A 25599-nucleotide genomic window follows, 5' to 3' on the forward strand; every position below is an offset into this window, starting at 1 on the left:
AAAATAGAAAGATCAAATAATACAAAATGCTTTTCTATTAAATATAAATAGATTATTGGTTCTAGCTTAATTTTACGATTTTTTTCAGGTTATTGGTGAACACTTGAATATGGTGACTTTTGGTGTAAAACAGGGTTGGCACGGATATAAAAGTCCGGTCTCTGTACGCACTATCTCAGTTCAGTGCTGTACCCGAGTATCGCGCGGCGCTTGCGGCTGAGAGTGCCAGGACTGTTCCACGAGCCAAAGGCTGGCACGAGTTGCAACAGACGAAAACGGGGCATCTTATTCATGTCAAGCATCTCGTGACTACCGCCGACATTCAAATCTGTACCTTTCGAAACCGACGGGACGTATCCTTGTATCCTCATGTCCACGCAACTGGCAAAAAAAAAAAAAAAGTTCAGTACGACACATGCCATTCGGGAACTACTAGCACTTGTTTTCCATTTGCCGAAACAGAAGACTGAGGAATTTCCGGCTTTGTTCGAATATACATGTCTTCGGATCTTGATCCGGATCAAGATGGCGGAGAAGTCTACGAACTTCTAACATGTATTTCCAACGATAGAGCTACAACCCAAAAGCGAAGCCCGTAGTTTATATGGACGAGCCTGTCTGATTGTCTCCAAGGTGAGTATCGAGTTCCAGCAAGGATCAACCATGATTCAACTCCCTGGGAACGGGAGCCTAGATTTTCATATCAAACCCCGTTCAACGCCTTAGACAAATCACAAGTAGATTCTAGACCTTATCTTTATTTCCTAGGTAAATAGTCTTCGGAATCCAAATTCATAATGGCCTACCCCGGTCTTGGCAACAGTCGGCCCGGAATCACAAGACCCAACCAGTTGGGTCAAGACACCGAGAATATGGATCAGTGCCATGATCGGAATGCCTGTTATTGGACGATTAGCCATGATAGTGGATGCGGTCTCTAAACCAGCTGCGGCTGTCTGGGGTTAGCGTCCACCAAGGCCGAACCGACGAGCGTGGAGTAAAGGTTGGGGGAGTAAATTTACCCCGGACGGGGAGGATTCGTGTGGAGAAATTGAAAAGATATGGCTATGTGCTCCGAATAGTAGTCTCGACCACTGAAAGGGGGGCAAATGGTCACATTCCGACAGAGCTGATACACAGATATATGAAAGCATCCATTTCCCCAGAAAGTCGTATGTTGAACTTACGATCCAAAGAGACTGGACTTCCACTTTCGGCCTGTGCAAGGGGGATCGTATAGGAAATACCAGTTGGAAAAAAAGGTATACACTCCAAAACGGGATTCACTAGCCATGGAGAAGGTCGAATCGGCTCAGATCGAAACCGCGGGCGAGTTTCCCGAGAAGTCGCTTGGGCAGCAACAACACAACAAGGGCGATATTGTATTGATTGGAGAAAACCACGAGGTTCGAAAGATTCCAATTCCCACCGATGACCCCAATGATCCTCTCAACTGGCCCAAATGGCGAAAGGCTGGAGTGGTTGGAACTTGCTGCTGGTTCGGTAAGTGAAATGTTTTGATGAAATGATACTTCAATTGAGTCGGAATGATGGCATATCTCTAACAAAGTTGTCTTCATTCTAGCCATCTTTTCGTTGCTTTCCATTAGCGGTACCGGAACCTTTATGAACACACTATACGCAATGTATATGCCGGCACATACTGCTGAAGAGATCACTGGATTGAGCACCTACCCTACCATGGTCATGGCTTTTGGTTAGTAATAGCATGGAGAAGTCCACACAGTTGCAAGGAACAAGACATAACCAGTAACCATAGGAAGTTTTGGTCTCTTGCCGCTCGCCTTCATTTTCGGTCGGCGTCCGGTTTTCCTCTTCTCGGTTATATTGGCATTCATCACTGTTCTCACGGCTGGGTCGAGTCAAGGTTACGAAGGCCACTTTATCAGCCGGATCTTCCTTGGCCTCGCCACGGGAGCTACCGAGTCGGTAAGCTTCTTGTCGTGTCCCGAACTCATCATCATGAAGATGTACTAACATATCCATGAAGCTTCTTCCCTTGATCATATCCGACGCGACCTTCCTCGACGAGCGCTCGTTTTACTTTGGCATCTACTGGTCGGTACAAAACTGCGTGAGCGCAGGACTGCAGATCGGACTCTCGTACCTCACGGCGGCAGGAACCTGGAGGTGGTATTACTGGCTATTTGCCATCACACTTGGCCTGTCAATCATGTTTGCCTTCTTCCTTCTGCCGGAAACGCGATTCCAGCGCCCGGCATCCAGCGTCAATGGCCAAATCATCTACACGGACGAGTTTGGCACCACGCACTTTTTGAGCGACGAGGATGCCCGTGAGCGGTTCGGCGACATTGCCCAGCCAGTGAGCAACGGCGCCGTGGCCCGGAAGCGTTCGTTCTTGCAGGAGCTCAAGCCGTGGAGCCCCGTGGCCGACAACGGCTTCAAGATCTGGGTCGGTGCCTATGGTAAGATTTTGAAGAGCTTGAGTTCCCCTGGCGTCATCTTTGCCATGCTGGCCAGCTCCATCTCGCTCGGCATTGGCGTCGCCATTACTTTGATCTACAGCACGATTCTCGAGGAGTCTTATGGATGGTCCCCCTCGTCGGTCGGCCTGTTCAACATTGGTATCATTCCGGCGTCCTTCTTGGCCATGCTGCACTCGGGATGGCTGGCCGACAAGATCAATGTGCGCCTCGCAGCCCGCAACGGCGGCGTTCATCGCCCCGAACACCACTTGATTCATCTTATTGTTCCGTATCTAACGGGTGCTGTTGGTATTATTGTTTTTGGCGTTTGCGCAAATGACCCGCAAGCATACTCTGCCTGGGGTCTGGTGATTGGTAAGTAATTTTCTGTGTCTCAAATAGACGTTGTGCAACAAGTGCTGATCAGTTCGTTTCCTTGTAGCCTGGGCCATATATGAGTTCTCCTTCATCAATGTTCTTATCACCACTACGAGCTTTGCTGCCGAAGTATTCCCCGAGAACCCCGGTGCCGCCATGGTGCCGGTGGTGGGAGGCAAGAATATCATTGCTTTTGGTGCCGCGTACGGTCTCATTCCCATGCTTAACATTTATTCGTACCTCAAGGCCTTTATGATCGTAAGTTTTTTTTTTTTTTCCTTACCTCATCGACTCTTTGCTCTCTCGAACATGCTTGTGGCTTATCACTCACAACTTCTCTTTCACCAGCTCCTCGGCATCTTCTCCGGAATTTTTGCGCTCGGCATTCCGGTCTACTTCTTGAACTCAAAGGTATACAATCCAATCAAGGTTCAAATATTGAAATATTTTGCTGACTCATTTCTACAGTGGAGAAGTGCCGCTCTGAAGCGTACGTGACGAGTGGGAAAGCAGGAGGAATATACTGGAGGAAATCGTACAGCTAAATAGATACTCAATGAATGAATATTGGTCAAGAGTCTACCCGAAACCTGTCGCTCTTATTTACTAGTGTCATAAATAGCCGGACATTGATAATGTTTTATTCATTCTTCACACATTGCACGTAAGGTAGGGATTTTGGAGATATGACTAGACCCCGAGCTCGGTTCGTGTCTCCCTCCACGTAGCAGCGGCATCCATCCAGATTCTAGTGTATAGGCCGGCACAAGCCCAAGCACACCGCAAATGCCCACTTGCCGTGTAGACCGCTTGTGTGATGTTGGGTACGGGGAGAACAAGGAGAAGGGGAACGGGTACATGCAGAGTCAAAAACCCCGGTGTGCAATACATGAGTACCCGGATACAAATGCCAGCAAGGCAGGGTCCCTAGGCTTGATGGGCAGAGCCAGGCTAATGCCAACATTGCTCTAGCGGCCATTGGATATCTTGCCCGTAAAGACGACCTTACCCGAAGTCTTGGGTCCAGACTCCCTTGGCGTTAAGGTGGATATTACAATATTGTTGTGACTGAGCAGGTAGGATTTTTGGAAGAGAAAAAAAAGGGTACATGCCTGGCGATCTTTCCGTCAAGGGGTCGAGCATGGTAGTCTCCAGATACTCGGGCAGAAGTCAGTAGACGCTATGCTTTGCATAACAAAACCCTGTAGGATGTCAAAGATGTTTCCCCCACGTATCACGGATACACTGCGCTCGATCGGTATGCAATGGCAGAAGCAATAAAACCCCGTTCATTTTGCATGCTATTTCGCGCCCAGTAGCAATGTTGTTTGGATGGTGGTGGGATAAAGAGCGCCAGGGTCTCGTTCTAGAAGCCTGGCTGGAAAGAAGCCTTGACATAGGAAGAGATGGACCCGACGAGTTTCCTATTCCGGCAGCAGATCGTCAGGGACCAGACGAATCATAAAAACTTACAAGAACAGATAGATCTCGAGATCATCCCGGAGGTGGCAAAGCGGTAGATCCAACGTTGGAGTAACTAGGATAAGATCTCTTGGTCTGCAACCATCCGAAAGCTAACATGAGTTTCTGAGTGTCAACAACAACAACAACAACAACAACCATCACGAGTTGCGTGTGACTTTCATGATGGGCAAGTCACTAGACTCCACAGATGGGATCCATTGCGGAATGACTCTGTACGTATTCTGTCATGACTGCCATGGCTATCGTACAGAATGAATGGATCACGCAAAGAGTCAAAAATATCGCAGCGCAAGAGGACGGCGGGTCAACATCAGATTTCAAAACTGTGACGTCACTTATACCATAACCCTATCCACAGCAATGCATGGTGGTAGTCAAGCGGGGCATCGTGGAAAGCGCCAGATCATACACAGCAGAGCAGTACACTGGCAAGACTGGTACACTACAAGCAGCATGTCCGAACCAATAAATGGATGTCTCCATTTGTTTTAAATGCATTTGATGCGCTACTTACTAGGCGGAACATACAGTTGGCGCTTTTGATGCCCAAATCAGTGTTGGGGAATAATAGTATATCAATGGCATCGTGACAGACCCCTTCTGCTGTCTTAGACCTGAGAGTAAATAGGCTTACGCTGGTGACCTTATTTTTCCTATGGCAGGCAGATCCAATTTGGTGAAGGGCAAGTGACCTTGTCAGTGTGCCAAGCTTTTATTGCCTGGGCTGCAGTATGTACATGGTATCTTCATGGCAAGCTTGGAACTCGACTGTACGAATTTCTGCAAGGCGTTTGCCAGGGCAAGCTGTTACAGGCTAGGACCTTACCCTCCGGGGGACTCTTGCAGCTTGTGGAGTCGGTTTGTTAATCATGCAATCAATAGATTGGACAATGGGCAAGTTTTTTTTCTTTCTTTCTTTTTCTATTGCAGATGACTGAACCTGAAGCGCATGCAGTGATGCGTACTATGTACATGAGTATAGTCTGTAAACTGTACATAATATATTGGGACAGACCCTAGCTAAGGGTTCAATAAAATGCACCAGAGTGATAATGATTATTCATTATATTACATATAATATTCTCAAATTGTCTTTCGTCGACATATTTTCCATGGGCGAAGCCTGAGGGGTGAAGAGGCACAGTGGTCCTTTGTAAATCGTGCGATACACGTAAGTTCAGGTGAGCGCAAAGCATTGAGTACACGTAGTAATAAATGCCTCGGGACAGCAGTCTGGATGAAAGATTGCGAGATAAAGTGCCTAGGCAGGTTACCATGTTGCGCCTACTTATTGCAAGTTGCTACCTACCTTACCTCGGGTACCAACGAGAATTCATTCAGTGGTAAAACCTCAGACCGCCGGTTGTTCCATCACAAGTAAACAAGCAAGCATTGAAAGGAAAATACGTGACGCTCAGGTTGTATCAGCACCATATGCCCTAGGCGTATTTGGGTGCTGGTAAGAGCCTCGAACACTTGAGAACGATGGCCAGTGACAGAGACATGGGGTCCGAAAGTGTTCTGGATCGTCGATTAAGCAGCTAATTTTCGATTGCTGCCGGCAGCGGAACCAAGCCTTGGGTCCCAAGCGCAGCGCCCGTTTAGTGATCCTGCGGCGCTTGTCTCTCTAGCCCAGCGGCTTATCCCTGCTCCTTGCTGGGCTTCATCCAAAGTTATGATGTCATGGCAACGGACGCGCTTTGAGTGGCTCAACTGCTGGCTTTCCGGGATTTCAGCCAATGAGGGATTGCAAAAGCACCTCCAGTCTCGCCGGTGGTACCCCTCACTAACGAGCCCAGTCCCGTCCGTGGAACCAGACCGTGGGGAGTCTGGTGTGTTGAGCTAAAAGTACATGGCGGGACAGGTATCAGTGAACATGGCGTACCGAAGGTAGAGAAACACCAACCCGCACCCGTGGTCAACATCGTGGCATTTCACGGTTCAGCTGGCCCAATCGGGATGAAGCAGTGTTTTGACTATGGACAGACAGGATGGCACACTATACATACAGTACTCACAATCATGGATGTGCAAGGATCGCGCATGTCAGGAACAGAGCGGGACCTTGTGCTCGCCATGGCAGGCAGGCATAGTGGGCTGGTGCGAGTCAACCAGTTCATGATGGACCTTCCAGTCCAGGGTCCACGACATCGGATAGTACAATCCAGTCACTGAAATTCCATATCATACAGAAACCTGCTTTCACACTGTCGAGTTTCCCATCTCTCCCCTCTTTTGCCCTGACTGATTTGTGCTGAAAAGTTTTTATCCTTCACCTTCTTAACCCTCCCCTCGTCCTTCGCTCGTGCCAGTCCCAGGAGCCTCTCTGCCTCTCCCTGACCACCGATAGCTTCAACTGGCATTCGAGCTTGTCCGACTTTTGTCGCAGCACGATCATCTCACCTCTCTGGCTTTGACACACTGAACGGCCACATATACGCACAATAGAAGAGGGCGACACTGAGCCAGAAGCATTGCGACTCTCTAGCGACGTTGACTGGTAGCATACATTTGCGCAAACTGCGAGACGATTTACCATCTCCCTGCCTCAACAAATAGATACAGGAAGATTGGCAGTGCCGCCTATACCAAACTCACGAAAACTCCAACAGCCAAACATTTCTACGTGTCGAAACGTCGCACCTGGAGATCTCACTACATACGTTGCTGTGGTCGCGAGCCTGCCTGCCTATTTGCATAAGAGCCTCGTTCTCTCTTTCCCTCTCTCGCTAGTGGTTAGTGAATTCCCCAGCTGATTATGGTACCTTTTGCACTTGACTTGTGCTACGATACGATACTTGCAGAAGGGCAAGTGTCTTTTGCTTTGCACATAATATTGTCTGCAGGTATATGGCACTCAGAGACTGTCAGCTTGACTCAGCCAGCCAGGCGTCGAATTGCTGGGCGCTGATTGGTCGGTCGCTTGTATACTTCCTACCCCATGACGGGAATGCCACCACCCTAGAGATGCAATTCTGGCTTTCAAGACCCTGGTAGAGTGAATGCTAAACATGGAATTCTGAATCGCAGAAACTTGTGCTCGTACAAACGTGCGCACGCCACTCAAAGGACAAGATTCCGCTTTCTGGTGTCCCGACGGGAAGCTGTGATTCAGGTGTTTTTTTCTTCTCCTCTTTGGTGGAAATCACATTGACATCGCCTCCCAAACCGTTTTGGCACGAGTCAAACAACTCAGTCACCGGAAATACACATCAATCAGCTGCAACACACACAAGAAATTTCGCTTGATCCGGAGCTAGCATATTTCTACGAAAGAAAATTAACTACTCGAGTTTTGGTCGCCTTCCATTTTTCCCCCTCTTCCAATTTGCAAGGGAAAAAAAACCTGTTCAGAACCTGACGTTGGTTGCCAACTGCCACGTCCCACCTCCACAGCATATTACTTACGCAGTAACCTAGCACACCTGCCTAGGTACCTTTACTCTCAGGCATCTCTAGGCCGCTAACCACAAAACCACCCGGCATCCACCTGTCCGGAAACGTTTGCTCCTCGATCGCGATCCCAAGCAACTAGGCGCAGTCTTTTGCGTGGAAGAACCTTATCCAGAGCCCCGACTCTGCAAATCCTGTTTCGCCTTTTCACTTTCCCATCGTCTTGTTCATTTCCCCATCCTATCATCAATCATCCAGGGGAAAGCACAACTACACCAACCCGACCGAACGACTACGTTCTCATCTTCTCAACTACATCATCAACTCGTGTCGCAGCAGCGCTTCTACCCCGCTCCTGCAAATTACCACCCTCTCCTATCGCGTCTACCACCCGCGACCAACTAGTCTGCCGCCTTCGCCGCCCGATTACATATTCAGCGTCACCATGGCCGAGTTTATAAGAGCCCAGATCTTTGGAACCACCTTCGAGATCACCTCGAGGTATGCGGTCATATCCTGCGAGACTTGCACGGTCTTCGATTAACATGTGATGCCAGGTATTCGGATCTCCAGCCTGTTGGTATGGGCGCATTCGGTCTTGTTTGGTGAGCCAGCCTTGTTTCGACATGCTCCTTGGACAACGATGTTCGAATCGTTGTCCATTTTATTGGATTCTTGTTCCCAATTGTCTAGGTGCTGACTAGATCTTTTCCGCCATCTAGCTCCGCGAGAGACCAGCTCACCAACCAAAATGTCGCCATCAAAAAGATTATGAAGCCCTTTAGCACGCCAGTTCTTGCCAAGCGAACCTACCGAGAGTTGAAGCTTCTGAAGCACTTGAGACATGAGAACGTTATTTCCCTTAGCGACATCTTCATCTCGCCCCTAGAAGATCTGTAGGTGTCGCATGCACCCTTGTGAATCCTACTGAACGGCGCAGTTGATCTGTGAATTAGTTACTTTGTTACCGAGCTGCTCGGCACCGATTTGCACCGACTCTTGACTTCCAGGCCTCTGGAGAAGCAGTTCATCCAGTACTTCCTGTACCAGATCATGGTACGTCATGATCTATTCCTTGAGCACAACGCAGAGGCGGACACTAACAAGTAATTTTCAAAATAGCGTGGCCTCAAGTATGTCCACTCTGCTGGTGTTGTTCACCGTGACCTCAAGCCCAGCAACATCCTTGTCAACGAGAATTGCGATCTGAAGATCTGCGATTTTGGTCTCGCGCGTATTCAGGATCCGCAGATGACCGGCTACGTCTCCACCAGATACTACCGCGCCCCCGAGATCATGCTCACATGGCAAAAATACGACGTTGAGGTGGACATCTGGAGTGCTGGCTGCATCTTTGCTGAAATGCTCGAGGGCAAGCCCCTATTCCCCGGCAAGGATCATGTCAACCAATTCTCCATCATTACAGAGCTTCTGGGAACCCCTCCGGATGATGTCATCAACACCATTGCTAGCGAGAACACGCTCAGATTTGTCAAGTCGCTACCCAAGCGCGAGAGGCAACCGTTGAAGAACAAGTTCAAGAACGCAGACCCTGCCGGTAAGAAGCTTTCCCCCTATCAGCATAGAATGTTTTGAAGTATGTTGACCATTCTGTTTAGCCATTGATCTCCTTGAGCGCATGCTCGTCTTCGACCCCAAGAAGCGGATAACAGCTACGGAAGCTTTGGCCCACGAATACCTTGCTCCGTACCATGACCCCTCCGACGAGCCCGTGGCCGAGGAGAAGTTTGACTGGAGCTTCAACGACGCTGATCTGCCAGTCGACACCTGGAAGATCATGATGTGAGTACATTGCGGAGGCCCCAACCCCTTTTCTGGCCGCCCATGGATTATAACTGACTAACTTGTCCGAGCGACCAGGTACTCCGAGATCCTTGATTACCATAATGTAGAATCGAGTGTTTCGCAAGACCAATTCAATGGTCATTAGAACGCCCCCCCCATACTCCGCGCGGCATACAGCCCAATGATACCAATGTGAACACTTTTCAGACTCCTGCTTGAACATTAACACCGACTATCAACGGCGTTTTGAGAACGGAATTGGGGGGGTCTTCTTACAATAATCCTTCCTGGATGTTTGGAAGGACATGCGATATTGTTTTCAGCGATGCACCACATAACGATGAGAAATATACGAGCAACTCTGCCTCCGAGGGTGGAAAGAGGTTGACAGAAGGGGGTTTCCTAATGATGTAGAAACTAGGCGCCGAAATCAAGGTGGTCCTCGAAGGTGCCAATGATTGCGCAAGTAAAAATAAAAAAAAAGGCTGCAAAAAGAAAGATCCAAAATATCGGTCCGTTCCACATGAATCCTTGTACGACATTCACATCATCCAACACATGCAGAGTCCGCAGTCTCATAGAAAGACAGAAATGAAAATAGGCAGTGAATGCTTAAAAATGCTCGGGTTAACGTCATTAATGATGCTTGGTTAAGTTATCCGGACTTGAACCAATGCCTTGGTGATGATCATGGTGCTGGACCACGTACCATCTCACCCATTTTTCGTCCGGAACATTCATGTGGCAGATTCATTATCCATACTGCTGCTACTATTACTACTACTATTTTTACGTTCCAATGAGCAAGACGTACATAATTTTCAGAAATAGGACCAACCCGAGAAATTATGCTGTGCGGTGATTGGTGCGCCAGCTCCTCCGACAACTAACCAACCATACAACTTATAACCCTCGTGCCCTTTCGTTATCCGTCTTCTTTGCTGCGGGGGAAAGGACAAGAGGGTAACCACATGCACAAACGTGCATATGGGGAGTGCGGGACTCGCATCACCGTTATCTGCTCACTCTGCCCTTCACTTATTGCACACATGGACACACAATCGTAACATAAACAGGGGCGGTTTGACTTTTCATTCGGATAAAACCCCGACTGTATTCTCTCCCAGCAAGAGCAAGATATTCTTTAACGAAAAAATTTCATGATGCCGCAGATACCAGCGAATACATCTGTGGAAGAGGAGAACCGATACCCAACACGCGGCCCTTCAATCGAGGCCATGGGGCGGCGGCGGCCCGACGTGGAGGACTTGGAGACAAAGGGAGGGCAAGCGGAAAGTCGACACCATCCCATGAATGATGACCGCGATGTCATCCCCCCAGGTATCGATGCGAGGTTCATGAGGGTGGAGGGGGTAAAGAGAGGGTTAAGCCAGCGTCGTAAGTCGTGAAACTCCAGGATCCTGCACGTTCATTTTTCATTCCACTTGACCGGAATATAAGCTCTTGGTAGCTGAAGAACATGGTTTTAATTTTGGAGATAGACATACAGGTTTGTTGCTCTCTGGAGTTCCCGTCGTACTTTTCCCAAGGAAGATCAATTGTAGAAGAAAAGTATACTGAAAACGACAATGACGACAACAACAGATGATTGCCCTCGCTGGTGCCATTGGAACGGGTTTGTTTCTGGGCAGTGGAAAGTCCATACAGCGTGCTGGCCCCGTCGGCACTTTAATCGTGTGTCTATTTCACCTTGTTCCAGTGTCCCATACTCCATTTCATGAACAAGTCTCTTGTGGGGAGTCAAGAATGGGAGGAGAAATAGCAACACTCGCTGATCCATAGGGGGGCTTTCTCTCCCCCGGTCTCTCTATATAGGGTTACGCAATCATTGGCGGTCTCGTCATTTGCGTTATGCTATGCCTGGCCGAGCTGTCGGCGCTCGCCCCCGTCTCGGGCGCCTACGTGCGCCACGCCGAGTATTTTGTCGACCCGGCCCTCTCCTTTGCCATTGGCTGGGTCGCCGTCTACGGGCCCTGTGTGAGTGTTCCGAGCGAGTGGGTGGCCGTTAGTACCATTGTGCGATATTGGACGGACCTGCACTCGGGTATCGTTATTGCCATATGTCTCGGCAAGTCTTCTTTTTCTTTCTTTTTGTCCCCCTACCTCTTCTTCCCCTTTCCCCAGGTGACTGAGATGACCTTTCGTCTCTCCTGTTGAAAATATATTGACTGGGAGTGTTTTGGCTCGAGCAGTATCGCCTTGAAATACTGGAAAGATCCGGAAAGCTAACAACCAATGTATAGTTGTCTCCTTTTTGACCAACATATTTCTTATCCGCATCTTTGGCGAGGTGGAACTGGTATCTGCCATGCTCAAGATTGCTCTCATAATTGGGCTGATCTTCTTCGGACTCATATACGATCTTGGCGGTGTACCTGGACAGCCACGATTGGGTTTCTGGTACTGGGTTGAGCCTGGTGCGTTTGGAGAAGGATATCTTGTCCAAGGCTCAGTTGGCAGATTTGTGAGTGTTTACTTCATGTCAATTCTCAGAGCCATGGATGGCAGCCTGACAGAGGCGGAATAGTGTGGCTTCTTCTCCGTCTTTGTTAATGCGGTCTACTCTTTTGCTGGAGTCGAGACGACCTCTATCGCAGCGGCCGAGACCAAGAATCCGCGGCGAAATATACCACGAGCCGCAAAGCAGTTAGGTATTCTTTCATACTTTCACCAGGCGGGTCTCATTTTTTCCGAACGTACTGACTGTAGACGCTGTCTGATCTGGTTTCGTATACTCTTATGGGCCTATACTGACCTTCTATGATGCAGTATATTCGTCCGAGTCTTTGTCTTTTATATTCTATCGCTGTTCGTCGTGGGCTTGATTGTTCCATCGAATGATCCCCGGCTTCTCACGTCCACCGGGAATGCAGCCCAGTCTCCATTCGTCATCGCTGCGCAGAAAGCCGGCGTCCGAGTTCTACCAAGCATCATCAACGCCGTGGTCATCACGTCGGCTTGGTCCTCGGGCAATCACGGTCTACTCCAAGGGTCGAGATCGCTATACGCACTAGCGCTCGAGAGCAAGGCGCCGGCTTTCTTCCAGAGGACTTCGAGATGGGGCATTCCCTATCTGTGCGTCATATTCCAGAGTTCCTTCATGTTCCTGGCCTACATGTCGCTCAACTCGGGGTCTAATACGGTGTTTGGGTGGCTCTCCAACTTGACTGCTTCTTCGACGCTGGCGGTGTGGATTGTGATTGGTATTTGCTCGCTCCGTGTAAGACGGGCCATGGCAGTCCAGGGTATCCCACAAGTGAGTCTAGAACAGATAATTCTTTCATGCCTCTGGAACACGGATCGCATGGGTCGAGAAAGGCCAATGTATAAGTATATCTGACCCTAATTGCGAGTTCAGCACGAGTTGCCGTATTCGGCTCCATTGCAGCCGTATCTTGCACATGTGGTCTTGTGGTTCAGCTGTTTCATCATGCTCACTGGCGGGTTCTATGTCTTTGTAAGTTGCTTCACTCCTTAAAGTAGCCAATATCGATGGCCTTGTAAGTTTTTTCATTTTACTGAGCTTGCAAGCTAGGTTGACGGCCAGTGGGACGTGTCCGACTTTTTCTCGTCATATTTCACCATTCCCTTGTGCCTGGTGCTCTATTTTGGATGGAAGGCTTTCAAGAAGACCAGTATAGTGCCGCTAGACAAGGTGCCGGTTGCTGCCTTTATTGCTATTGCAAAAGCGAACCCAGAGCCGCCTCTCAGGAAGAGGAAGGGGGTTGTAGGTTGGTTGGGGAGGTTTTGGTGGGACTGAGGACTTTTGATGCAGTATTGCGAAACGCCTTGATTTGCGGCCTGTTCAAATGGCTGAGGCTGACAATTGTTGGTTCATTCACAAACCAGGACACTATTGGCCTCTCCAGGGCTACTTGACCGTATGTGTCAGCTTATCGTCGGCGGTGACCGAAATCCGCAACTCGAGCGCCTCATGTGCGTCCTCCATTCTAAGCATAGTAAATATCGTCTCCTGACTGAACTCACTCTTTGAACTGGCGGGATACCGACAAAGCAGCTGGGATGGCTTTCGATTGGATTTGAAAAGGGCTGCGGATGTTTGCACGCGTCCGATACGTAGATCTTGCATGTTCATCGATTTTTCTTGGCGGGCCGCGGTTGTCGGAGATTTATTTTACTCAAACAACTTCACGAATTGGAGTAACTTGGTGTGCATGACTGTGGGTGCTGGCGTCTTGGGCGGGCAACGGGTAGGTTAATGGGTTCATTCGTTTCCCCCTTCGTTTATGCAATGCAGGGACAGCTGGCATTGTCGCCACGTCCTGCAGTTTGAGATGACAGGAAAAAAAAAAGAAGAAGGGTGCCGATGATTGGGTGAAACGGATGGTTGATTCAAGTTTGCCCGGACGAGGTCACGCACATGAGGATAGGTCATGATCTCAAGTCGCCTCTTTGAGCTGAGCTATGCCTGCCACCCTCTTAGCATGTGGCTACAGAGGGCAATTCGAGGTCGTCATCTTCTTCTTCTTGTGGGGTTTCCTCTATTGGAGAAAGAGAGAAGGTGGTAAATATGCAAGAAGAATATATATTTGTTCGTTCAATGTCCCTTTCAGATTCGCCCTTTTTTTTTCCAAGGCATGAACGTGCACCATGAGCACTTGACATTGCAGCGTCAGTGACTGCCAAGTCGGGTCCAAGCCGTTGCGCCCGTTAACGTCGGCAGCTGTAAAGAGGAAAAGAAACAAGACTTTGGCAGACGGGGAAATTAACGCAATATGAAGGTTATATGAACAAGAAGAAGAAAGAAAGAAGAAGGAAAGACCAAAAGCAACGACCAAGGTATGTTTAGCGACCTTCAAAGATACAAGAAAAACACACATACATATGTACTACTCATCATGGTACCTGCGAATACCTACGCACGTACTTTAATGCAGCAACTTCTTTCAATTCCATTGAAATTCTAGCGGTTAATGGATGGTGGGGTTCAGCAAGACTAATCCCTGCAAAATTATTTAGCTCGAGTCTGATGGACCCTTTTTCACTAGCAATAGGCCAGGAAATTAAGACAGGCCAAAAAGGCGCCGCCCAGGAAGGAGAAGAGAGAAAGAGAAGCTGCCAAAAATACCATTTGAAGCCGAGACACGACGAGAACAAGCCGTCTCCTCCCTCTCCCCGTCTTTGCCTCGTCAATATCTCACACCTGTTTCGCTCTGCGATTTGCTGACAGCTCTGCTTGCTCCGCGGGCATTGGCTCCCAGCTCGTCACTCCGGTCGAGTGAATGTCCTTGCCGTTCATATGAGAGACCGCTGTTCTACAGTGTGCCCCGCTACTCTGCCCAGGGAGAGCTGGTCGCGATAGTCTTGCCGCGCTGCGCTGGACTCGACTCGACTCGACTCGACTCGACTTGGACTGACGACAAAGTTGACATCTTGACCGCCCGCCTCTAGACCCCTTTTTTTTCTTCTCTACCTATAACCAGTCAACCAATTCCGAGTTTAACGCACACGTCTGCCGTGTCAATCGCCGCTTCTCGACTCGCATCGGTTCTTCGTGCCGTACACAAGGAATGCCACCCGTCCACTATTAGCATATCCAGGGGAAACGGCCGTGACGTCAACCCGCCATTATCACCGATCGAGCTTACGGAAAGACCCATTAGCTGCAGTGGCCTATCAAGGAGCCACTGTCGAGTCTTGAACGAACCAATAATACAAAGTAACTGTGGCAAGCCTTGGGCTTTATATTGGCTTGGACTTTCTCCTCGAAACTACAACTTGAAGGGAGCCAACCAACATACTGTTTGGACACAACCTACAAATAATCATGTCTGCCCCTGCGCCGGAGGGAAGCGCGAGCCCGGCTTCACAAGCTGGATTCATGCCCCTCGTCACAGTTGTCGACTTCCATCATGCAAGGGGGCCAGAGGTAGAGAAATGGTTTGGTGTGCCTGAAGGGTCAGACCCTGCCGCCGAATATGACTGGACCCTGCTTCCGTTCATGGCCTTGAGCGACGGCGCTCATGCGTAAGTACTTGTTCAAAACCCTTCGGCTACTGCAGTATATATACTCACACGAGCGATTGAATCATGCAGTTCTACCGAAGACTTCTCCTACTTTACCCTCTTGAAACCAGCTCGAGGCGATAATCCTGCCACCTCTCTTTTTGGTATCTCGTGCACAAGACAGATGGATGCGTCACAACTGCTCAATCGCCCGGCTGATGTCACACGATCGACCGTCCAAAAGGCGGTTGTCGTGATTGCAGACAGCCCACAGTACTTTGGAATGCTGAGGGAAAGGCTGTCCATGGTCACAAGCGCCTGGTTCGCCCAGCGCGAGTTTACCGATTGCGAAATTCTGCGCCGCTTCCAAGAGAGTCTTCAAGAAGAGAAAGAGCGTGGCATGCTCAGCGAAGAAGAAGATCGAGATCAGTACTTGGGTCTGAGTCTGCGTGAACTGGTGCGCGAGTTCAGATGGCAAACGCTTGTGCTTCTGAAGTGCTGCCTGCTGCAGCCAAAAGTAAGGGATCCTGATCATTCTTGCAGATCGAGGCCTGCTAACGTCCTCCTTAGATGCTCTTTTTTGGATCGCGGTGCGAAAGACTCTGCATGATGCAATTCTCTCTTATATCACTGATCCCCGGCCTGTTGAGAAACCTCCAGGATTGCGGTGGTCCAGAACTGGCAGAGTATGAGAAGCGATTAAGCAAGCCGACAAGTTTGAGGACCAGCGATCGAAACTCCTTGCTTTCATACATGGGCTTGCCTTTACAAATATTTGGCAAGGTGAGATAATTGGCTACAATACTCGCGTCGTTTGGACATACACTCACAACCCACAGGGAAGCTTATTTGGCCCTTATACGCCACTTCAGCAGTTGGACATTCTGGCAGATTTTGGTACCAAATCTTATATCGTGGGCAGTACCAACTCCCTGCTCTTACAACAGAAAGACCGATATAGCGACATTCTGATCAATCTGGACGATGACACTATTAATATCACGTCTGCTTCTCTGCGTACTGCACTCGCTTTGTCGGCTAGCGATCGGCGCTGGATTGACTTCATCACGCAGGAAGTTAATGACACCTGGGATGAGAAGAACCCAGGCAGACCAAACCACATGGGCTACCGTGGCAGCGAGGAATTTATTCGGCTGCAGTTTGAGGAATACCTCCTTGCCCTGATTTCGTCGGTGAAATATCACTCCTACCTGACAACGAATGCAGGTAAAGGCAATGTGGCATTGCCACACGTTGAAGGAGACCCCTCGACGGACTTTGGAGTGGAATGGGTCGAGTATTGGACAAGAACTGAAAATTATCGAATCTGGGACGCTCATACAGACTCTCTCCTGTTTGACATCATTGAGCCTAAGCACCCTTGCGCAGGCGGGCTGACTGTCGACGATGTGCAACGAAGAATACAACAGCAAGTGCAAGACCTGCATCTTGATGAACGATTCGCTGCCGGAAAGGAGGTCTTAGGCCGCAACGCCGCCGCCGCTCGGGACAAGGCCAGCACAATGTTCAATAAATTTTACGCTGACATGGAAGCCATGCGTGAAGCCCAGCGGAAACGAGCAGAAGAAGCCAAGGCCGCCTCAGCCACCACACAAAAGAATGGTGCCACTACGCCAAACACGGATGCCTCAAAAACGCAGCAGACTGTGAACTCGGTAGGTGCCAAGGCTGGTGCGTACATTGGGTCGTGGGCTAGCTGGGCAGGCGAGAAACGTAAACAGGGCTGGACATCGCGGTCGAGCAGCGGGACGAGTAACAGTGGCGGCGGCTGGGGCTTTGGTCGAAAATCCAAGGCGACCGACTCGGAAAGCGAAAAGAATGGCGGCAGCCCCCTCACAAGCCCCCGTATCAGCACGTCTGGATTTTTCTCGAGTGGCGAGAAACGCCGAAGTATGTACTCGCAGGGCTCCATGGAGGCAATCGTGGACGATGACAGGCCAACCTCGCAGCCGAGCTTTAGTGAGAGCGTCTTGGACGCCGCCGAATCCGAGGGCTCGTCGAGTCCGGTCAGCCCTCGCAAACCTCAGCAGCTACCGTCATCACCAATAAGTGTCGCGTCAAAGGACAAGGACGCGACAGAAGTAACAGGTATAAATCGGGTGATTTCAGCAGAGACCACTCCGGCAGCCGCAGGTAACAAGATCCCCGAGGCCACCGCCACATCTGCTGATGTCAAAGCTGTTGAAACCAAAGCCATTGATACTGAAACGGCCGAACCCAAGGCTGCTGGACTGGAGAAAAAAGAGTCAACAACAGCATGAGAAAACACCATTTTGTCTAATTGGACATGATTCTTTGGTTTGTTGGCTGGCTAGTCGTGATCAAGAAATTCAAATAATAATAATCTTGACATGGCAAAGAGGCGCAAATATTCTGCCCGCCCATTTGACAAATGTGATGCCCTTTATATACTCTCCAAAGAAATAATAGAGTCTACTTGGCTCGTTTCACGCAGCTGAGACCTCGATCTCAAAAGCGGGCCATCTATGCTTGAGGAAATGCAAATGACTTGTTCATGTTGTTATTGTCGTGACCTAGCTGCTTGTTCAGGTTTACTGACATATACGTGTACTGAAAATCAACTCGTTTCAACATTCTGCTATTCGCATAAGAATCTGATAACTCCGTAAACTCCTTGCGGACAAAGTCAGGATAACGGGACGAGGGGGTAGTAGTTGATAGCCAAGAAATGCAGATATCGCAGAGAGCTTCGGGAGATACCATCGCCAATAATGACAAGGAAATCACATCAAGTGTCGCCTGAGTTGCCGCCCGTGTACCGGTTCAGCACCTCGACAAGCTCGGCAGCGGAACCGATGACGAGCTCAATTTCCATATCTTCGTCATCACTGGATAGTCCTTCATCCTCATTGGCATCTTCGTCGTCGTCTTCGTCTTCTTCCATCCCTTCATTGTCATCTTCGGGGTAGTAATCACCATCGGGCAGCTCCACGTCCTCATCATCGCCAGTCAAGAGTTCCTTTTCGGAACCTTGAGTCGTCTTGTCCGAGATTTTCCAGAAAGCCGTGGGCCCCGCTGGACCGCGAGGGTCGTAGTCTCTGTAGATAATGCCTCATGTCAATTTTGTCTTTTTTTATCTTTGACTTGAGAGAAAAAGAAAACCATGAGCAACAGGAAGGAAACTCACTTGTCAAACCAGTTGCCCAATACGCCCTTGGCACTCTTGACGCCGCCAATCTGTACGCTCTCGCTGCGCCAGCGCTCCTGGCCGCTAAAGAGCGAGAAAGTTGTCCATCGAACCTCGCCTTCGGGTGTAAGTCTCACGGTGCCTAGAGCAAGAGCAAAAAGATTTACCGTCAGCACATCTGTGGTCTTGTATCAAGGAGACGGCGCGGGGGCCACCGCACCTTTAATCTCGACCCTACCTCTCAGGTCCGAATTGGCATTTTCGTCCCAGCTGTCATCCAACGACCTCGAGATGCCACTAAAGTGCACAACCGGTAGTGCTTGACCGTCGTTGGGTCCAGGGGCTTCAATCTTGGTAACGGTGATCTTCATGAGGATCAGCCTCGTCGCCTCGCCGTAGCAGATGGCCCGTCTGGGCACATTGGCGGGCAAATCGCTATCGGAAGTAAAGTTGAAGTCGAAAAAGTCAGTATAGTCTAGGAAGCACACGACCCGGAGCCATGTGCCCGTAATTCCATAAGGGTCGTCGAGCTGATCTCTCCCCTCCTTGTTGCTGCCTTTCTCACGTTCCAGAATGGGTAGCGGCATATACGCGCCAGGCCAAACCCCAGCAAATGGAACGTCCCAAAAGTTTTTGCAGATTGGGAACCTGTTCAATCCCAAGCGGTTCAGGTTAGACCCCAACACTAACATGATGGCCTCGACCTTTTCCCAGTCCGTCCTGTTGGATCCATCATCCATAAAAGGGCCCCAGTGAGTTCGCTCGGTGTACTGTCGCAGGTCGTAGACTTTGGAGCAGGCAAAGGGGCCCATGACGCTAGTTATCAGGTTATAGTCAGTCAAGGATCCGCTGATACGACTTGTGAGCGGCTATATTGGACCATCGTGTGTGGCACCAGGAGGAGATACTGGGGCCAACCAATGCTAACCATTTCCCCCCTTTGTCACATGGAGGAAGACAAATCTGTGACTACGCACCTTGAGCGAGTCTCATACTGGCTCCGGCCAAAGTGGAGGAGCGGCACGCCGTATAAGCAGTGGAGCTTGGCGCTCTGCTGGTGCTCGGTCCGGGGCGGGGAGGCAAAGGGGGCATCGCGCGGCAGCTCGCCCCGGGCGCGCTCGTAGAGAAAAGAGCGTTGTAAAAATGCGCTCCGGTTGCTGTCGTCGGCAAAGAGCTTGACGAGCAGCGTGGCATTGCGCGAATGTGCATGGGTAGCGGTGCCGCTGGCCCGCTCACCCGAGGACGAGGCATGCTGGAGAAGCTGGTTGATGGTCTCGTACACGAAGGCTAATTCGTTCCTCTAAGGGGTTGCCCAAATTGTTTTTAATTATTCCACGTACTTCTCGAGGACGACTTTCTTGCTGCAAAGAGATAAAACGGCGGCAGATTAGATTCAGGGACTCACCTTTTCCTCAATGTTGGTTCGACGACATACGGTCTGTAACCTGACAGCCGCCTTGAGGGCCCGCTCCCAATCGACGTCATGGCCGGCCCGGGGCTCGTCGAGATGGGCCAGGTAGACATCCCGAAACAATGTCGGGTTGTCCTTGATTGAGTAGCATAGCGTTTTGCATATGCGAGAAATCCAGGCCAAGTCTTCTGGATTGACGAACCGCAGTATATTGTGCAGTATCTCCGGGGGAAGCTCCGTCAATAGTGTCATTGTTGATGATGCATCACACCACCATCCGGCCCGGCGTTGATGAGACCTAGATTAGGTGTGTGGGCAGTTTGTTATCTAGCTATCTCCCCGTCGAGGAGGTTCTTTTGTGATCAAGAGTTTATTCTGATAATGAGCTTTTTCCGAGGATGACCGAATAGGATAAACCACAACTTGAAAGAAGAGTGCTGGGAGGCAGCAAATGATGCAGCAGCTGCCAGATAACAACTCAAACGTAATAAGAGGCAGGGTAATGATGAATGAAGCTCATCCCAGAAGGGTCCGGTCGGGGAAGCTTCACACCAAAGTCAGCAGGTAGGTACCTATTAGAAGGCAGTACCTTGAAGGGTATTGAAAGTATCAATGAATCCGCGATTCCGGGGCCGCGGAGGCGGGGCTCCCAAGACAAGGTACCTAATGTAGGCAAGGTACACAACGGATATGTCAGTCAAGCTCAGGTTCTACTGCCGCTGGTCGCACGACCGTGAGGTATCTTTGAAGCAAAGTAATACGAGGAATTAATGACTTTTGTCCGTAGGTGTAAAAGGGATTTATGAGATGTCAAGAACAGCAATAATCTCCTTGGCCGCCACGGCAGCGTCGGAGGATCAGATCAGCAAGTAGATGTAGGTAGGTATTAGGCGATTGATTCGGATTTAACAAACGGAAACATTCATGTACCTCTAGTGACATGGGATGCACTAACCTAGGTAGGGTGTGTGCTGGACTTCCTTTGGGGTTCGTCCCTTACAAAGAGGCACGAGACATGTACATTGGAAATGCAGCAAACTTCTAGATCAATGCAGTACAAATCAAAAGACCGTTATGTAAATATATGGAAAGATGGCTATTGAACAACATTAAATATCACTGTTACGTATATTGTGCAGTATTTCAAAATCATGGCCATCGGGTATAATTTGATTGTGGAATTAATTTCAAAGTACACTGGCCAAGCTCCGAACTCCTCACCTCCCCCGCTCTGCTGCTGCTCCGTACAGTGGATGGATGGATGCAAGTGTGTCCGTCCTGCGGGAACCAATGCGAGATGAAAAGCAACAAATGTAATCTTTTTGTTTTTAGCGTCTGCGTATGCGCCACGGAGTTAAGACTGGCTGACGTCCGATAACTGCTGCTTTCTCTTTTTGTCTTCTTCTTGGAAGATGACTAGGTTAGGCGTTTCCTTGTGCACAGTAAAAGCCATCCCCAGTACCAAAACCCCATACAACCTACAGTCTAAAGTTGTTTGCTTCAATATTTGATTTGGTAGAAAATGTACGAAGTGCTCCATGAACAAATGATATGAAAGTCGTGTCTAAACTCAACTCATGTCGCCTTCAAATGGTTCCTCTCCACGGGTATATAGCTTGTTAAAAACAACCTGCCAGCACAAGCAGAAAATAATGAGGTAATCGTAACTAATAAAAATACGACAGAGAAATCATAAACTTTTTGTTAAGTACCCCATGCCCCATATGTCCAAGTGATTTTGGGGTCCGGAATGTGACAACCTCATCGGCATATCCTCGCCGTGAACTCTCCTGTCCCCCCACAGCTGCCGCCGTGAAACGTTACTCAGGCAGGTCCTTTCAGACTATCGTGGCACCACTGTTGAGCTGTATACAGTTGTTCAACAGAATAGCACCTTCATGCAAGAGTTCCCAGCGACTCGTCTCAAACGAATTCTTGAGAAAGAATAAAAGAGCACTATTGTGGTTTACCCCTCTTGTCAATTTCAAGTCGTCGGGTGTTTCAATCGAGCCGAAGCGACGCAAGTAGTCTTTCATGGGACCAATTGACTCTTGCATTGTCGAGGGAGAAGGCGAGTTTGGACACGATCCCTCCAGGGCAAAGCCATAGCACCAGACCACCAGAGCTGCAAAATACAGAACCCATGGCCGGTTGAGTAGCACATCGTCCCTGGCAACATAGGTCTCGCCCATGGCTCGGTACCTATTTGAGATGTCCGAGTTTGTTTCGTCCGCAAGCAAAACCGAAGCGAGGAACTTGAGCGCGTAAAAGGTTGCGTCTCTCGCCTTGGCAGTCGGTGCCCAGTTGTCTTTCATTCGTCGCTGGGCGCTACTGAGGTCCTGGTTCCCAATCGCGCGTCCAAGGAGACGTTTTGCGCGTGCAAAGATTTGGCAGTCAACTATGTCCACGTGCATGGCCATATGCGCCAGATGATGCAGGACTGTGCGGCTTTCAAACACAACGTTTGCCTCGCTTCTCCTTTCGTAGCTGTAGGGGTCCGCGGTCTGTTCAGAGCGCTGCAGGGACTTGTCAAAGTCTGTCTTCCACATATCAAATGCCTTTGTTAGAGTGCTGCGCCACTTATCACGGCCACCCAGCGCCTGAGTCACTCCTCCACCAAGAGAAGTCACTTGAAGATCCCGTTGGTTCATATGCCAGCTCACACTTAGTAAACCTGCCATGAGAACCTGTCTTCCAAAGGAATTGGTCCGCACCTCCTGCCCGTTCAGTGTGCGCTTCAGGCCTTCCAAGAATGATATGGGCTTGATCCCATTTGACATCAGATTTGCCTCTGTTCGTCCAACCTCTGCGCCACTACCGGCCTTCCAAAGCTGGTCATCGCACGGCAGCGGTAGTCGCATTTCATGTGCTACCATGACAGTGGAGTGTCCAAACATGGTCGCATGGATCGAGTCGATGAGGAACGCGGCATACGCTACCCGGCGAGTTGATTCATTGGTGATCCAGTGGTTCCACCACTCATCAGGCGTGTTTGCCACACCAGAAGTAGAAGAGTGTCTCGAGCCATTCTTATCATCCCGCGGGTTTGGAGGAGAATCGATGGCAGATTTGCCTATCAATGACCTTCCTCTACGCATCAAAGTGATGGTCGTCGCGTGGTGAATGTGAGCGCGCTCGTGCAATTCTCGCGTCGAGTACATCTTTTCGTACAGCTCCAGTAGTAACAATGCCTGGAAAATCCAAAGCTTTGCTGGAGGCCGGCTATTTGCATCCATGAAGATTTCCCATCGAACATGCCAAGCCAGAAAATTCGACAGCTGGGCACCGGCTCTCATGACCGGATTTCCATGGGTTCTATCAAGACAGGAGGCGCCAATCGCCATGACGGCCAGGAGAAGTAGAGTGGGGATCTTGTCGGGAGAGAATGTTGGTTTGTGCAGAATTGGAATCTGATCACTAAAGTGTACCCAGTAGGAACTGATGTATGCTTGCATCATTTTGCGACTCAGCATGTGGTGCTCATCACTGCGATCGCCGTCAAGCATGGTATCGCGTTGTCTTTCAACTGGCGCCTGTTCTTTCTCGTGGAAACGTTCCTTGATGAAGTCGAATATCTCCTGGCTCTTCTCCTCGGAAAGAAGAGACTCTGGCAGATTCTGGTCAAGGAGATTTGTCACTGACATGACCTGCTGCGGCTGGTTTGACGCGGGAAAGTAGCCTAGTGGCGTACCCTCATTCGCATAATAGGGTACACTGTACTGTGACTGGAAATCCCCATAGCTAGATAGTGTCAGTAACCCTACATATATGAGCCTGGGAGGGGAGACCTTACTGAGAGTATTGACCAGGAGCCATTACATGGCCCACTGAAGGCGATCCATCAGGGTTGTTTGTGTTGAAAAGGTAGGTGATGAAGTCTTCAGGTATTGTAATGTACGGAGACTTGTTCAGACCCCCGTCTGGCCCAAACATTGGTATCGTGGTTTGGCTTGCCATTTGGTCCAAGAGCATCATTTCTCCAGAGGCCTGAGCATGAGAGGGATCAGTATACTCGCTATTGGTAGCAGGAGTATATGACTGGCTGGCTTCTCCTGCTGCACCAGAAGATGATGCCGTAGAAAAATCAGATGGAGGTAAGGTGAATGGGGGGAAATTATTCTGTGCGACATAAGGTCCTGTGGGTGTTGACTGGGGTGTATTTGTTTGTTGGTTATGATAGCTTCCATGTTGGGTAGAGCCAGGTGACAATACGCCATAGGGGCCCACGTTAGTTTGCAGAGCTGGTCGTGGATGGGCCGAGGGAGATTGATGGGAGTGCCTTTGATTGATGCCGTTTCCATAACTGTTGTCTGAGGGTAGGTAGTTGTCCATCCCTGAAGGGGGGTTGCCATGAGGATATATAGGAGGGGTTGCTGTAATGGGTGTATAAGGACTAGCTCCGGGGCCTGCATTCGGCTTGGGAAATCCTGCGCCTGAACGGTTGGTTTCGGGTGAAAGAGATCCAGATGGTATAGAAGACATGGTCATGGAGTCTTTCCTGCTCAAAGCCGAACCCTTTGCAGTATGCCGGTCCATGTGACGATTTCGCAAATCCTGACGGACAAACTCGCGCGTGCAGCCGGGATGTGTACATTTGTAGATATGTTTTGGCTCGTGGTTAAGTTGATGGCGGTATCTTTTACCGTTGTGAGTGCCTGGGGTAGATGGGAGAAAGCAAGGAAGAAGCTTACAGATGTTCGGCTCGAGAATAACTTTTGCCACAGTTTGGGGTTGGGCATTCAAACTTTTTGTCAAGGCCCTTGCGACTTCGTCGCCTCTTTCTATGTGGCCCAGATTCATCTTCGTTGGATGAACCTCCATTCTTGAGTTCCAAATCACCTTCCGCGTCCTGTTCATGGTCGCTTTTTTCCCTGGACTCCTTGCCTTCTAGTGAGTCCCTGACCGACGCCTCGGCATTCATGAGCTGAGGGGTTGAGCCTTGCATCTTGGCGACAATGGGCGATGCACGCGCGACAGGCAAAGTCGCTTGAATCTCGCCTGGTCGCAGCGCAACAAGTGATGACATGTTCCAGTCAGTGATACTCAAGTAGGACTGGGGGCCAGATGATAGTCCAAAACTGCAAGTAATCCGGGACCACCTGGGCTTCAGGTTGTCGTAGACGCTGCGGATGAAAACCGAATGCTGCAGTTTTTGTCCAGGGCGAGATCCCCTCGGACGAAGACAGACTGTGACGCTCGGTTTGACACGAAGTCCGAGCAGAAATTTTATTGCAAGTCAATCGCTGAGAGCCTCCAGATTGTCGTTTCAATATTACTCAGTCACGAGTTGAGACGGAACTTGGGTCATTGTCGACTTCTAAGTATCTGCCACATACATGAGTATGTATACACAACATACGTCAATAGCAACCCGGGTAACGCTGGGCTCAGCCCTCGGCACTCAGGGTTGTACAGATTCTCGAAATGTACAGACGCCCATGAGCTCCTATATTTTCAGATATGGTGATACTGGTACAGCCCCAGAATTAGTAATTTGTAGTTACAGTAGAGGGTTTGATGAT

The 25599-nt window shown here is 49.7% G+C and overlaps 6 protein-coding genes across 6 annotated transcripts; 4 read left to right on the forward strand and 2 right to left on the reverse strand.

The window, feature by feature from the left end:
- Window positions 1–1292: 1292 nt before the first annotated feature.
- On the forward strand, window positions 1293–3323 carry PFICI_04445 (uncharacterized protein; the record flags this gene model as incomplete). The annotated part of the gene is made up of 7 exons (XM_007833026.1): window positions 1293–1503; window positions 1586–1717; window positions 1781–1950; window positions 2012–2810; window positions 2875–3083; window positions 3174–3236; window positions 3294–3323. 7 exons carry the CDS (start codon window positions 1293–1295, stop codon window positions 3321–3323), a joined length of 1614 nt encoding a protein of 537 aa, XP_007831217.1.
- A 4825-nt stretch (window positions 3324–8148) lies between these two features.
- Window positions 8149–9654, forward strand: PFICI_04446 (Mitogen-activated protein kinase HOG1; the record flags this gene model as incomplete). Its single annotated transcript, XM_007833027.1, has 7 exons — window positions 8149–8204; window positions 8261–8308; window positions 8426–8599; window positions 8660–8759; window positions 8826–9261; window positions 9323–9506; window positions 9585–9654. 7 exons carry the CDS (start codon window positions 8149–8151, stop codon window positions 9652–9654), a joined length of 1068 nt encoding a protein of 355 aa, XP_007831218.1.
- Window positions 9655–11114: 1460 nt separating this feature from the next.
- PFICI_04447 (uncharacterized protein) lies at window positions 11115–13290 on the forward strand (the record flags this gene model as incomplete). The annotated part of the gene is made up of 7 exons (XM_007833028.1): window positions 11115–11204; window positions 11346–11574; window positions 11774–11994; window positions 12058–12176; window positions 12300–12786; window positions 12889–12987; window positions 13066–13290. 7 exons carry the CDS (start codon window positions 11115–11117, stop codon window positions 13288–13290), a joined length of 1470 nt encoding a protein of 489 aa, XP_007831219.1.
- A 2028-nt stretch (window positions 13291–15318) lies between these two features.
- Window positions 15319–17779, forward strand: PFICI_04448 (uncharacterized protein; the record flags this gene model as incomplete). Its single annotated transcript, XM_007833029.1, has 4 exons — window positions 15319–15518; window positions 15588–16014; window positions 16068–16280; window positions 16337–17779. 4 exons carry the CDS (start codon window positions 15319–15321, stop codon window positions 17777–17779), a joined length of 2283 nt encoding a protein of 760 aa, XP_007831220.1.
- A 488-nt stretch (window positions 17780–18267) lies between these two features.
- Window positions 18268–20329, reverse strand: PFICI_04449 (uncharacterized protein; the record flags this gene model as incomplete). The annotated part of the gene is made up of 5 exons (XM_007833030.1): window positions 18268–18577; window positions 18667–18808; window positions 18905–19482; window positions 19644–19966; window positions 20072–20329. 5 exons carry the CDS (start codon window positions 20327–20329, stop codon window positions 18268–18270), a joined length of 1611 nt encoding a protein of 536 aa, XP_007831221.1.
- A 1586-nt stretch (window positions 20330–21915) lies between these two features.
- PFICI_04450 (uncharacterized protein) lies at window positions 21916–25103 on the reverse strand (the record flags this gene model as incomplete). The annotated part of the gene is made up of 3 exons (XM_007833031.1): window positions 21916–23818; window positions 23871–24713; window positions 24769–25103. The coding sequence occupies 3 exons, from the start codon at window positions 25101–25103 to the stop codon at window positions 21916–21918; spliced, it is 3081 nt and encodes a 1026-aa protein (XP_007831222.1).
- Window positions 25104–25599: the final 496 nt, after the last annotated feature.

This window comes from Pestalotiopsis fici, assembly GCF_000516985.1.
Source record: "Pestalotiopsis fici W106-1 unplaced genomic scaffold PFICI_Scf_3, whole genome shotgun sequence".
Classification (NCBI taxonomy): Eukaryota; Fungi; Ascomycota; class Sordariomycetes; order Amphisphaeriales; family Sporocadaceae; genus Pestalotiopsis; species Pestalotiopsis fici.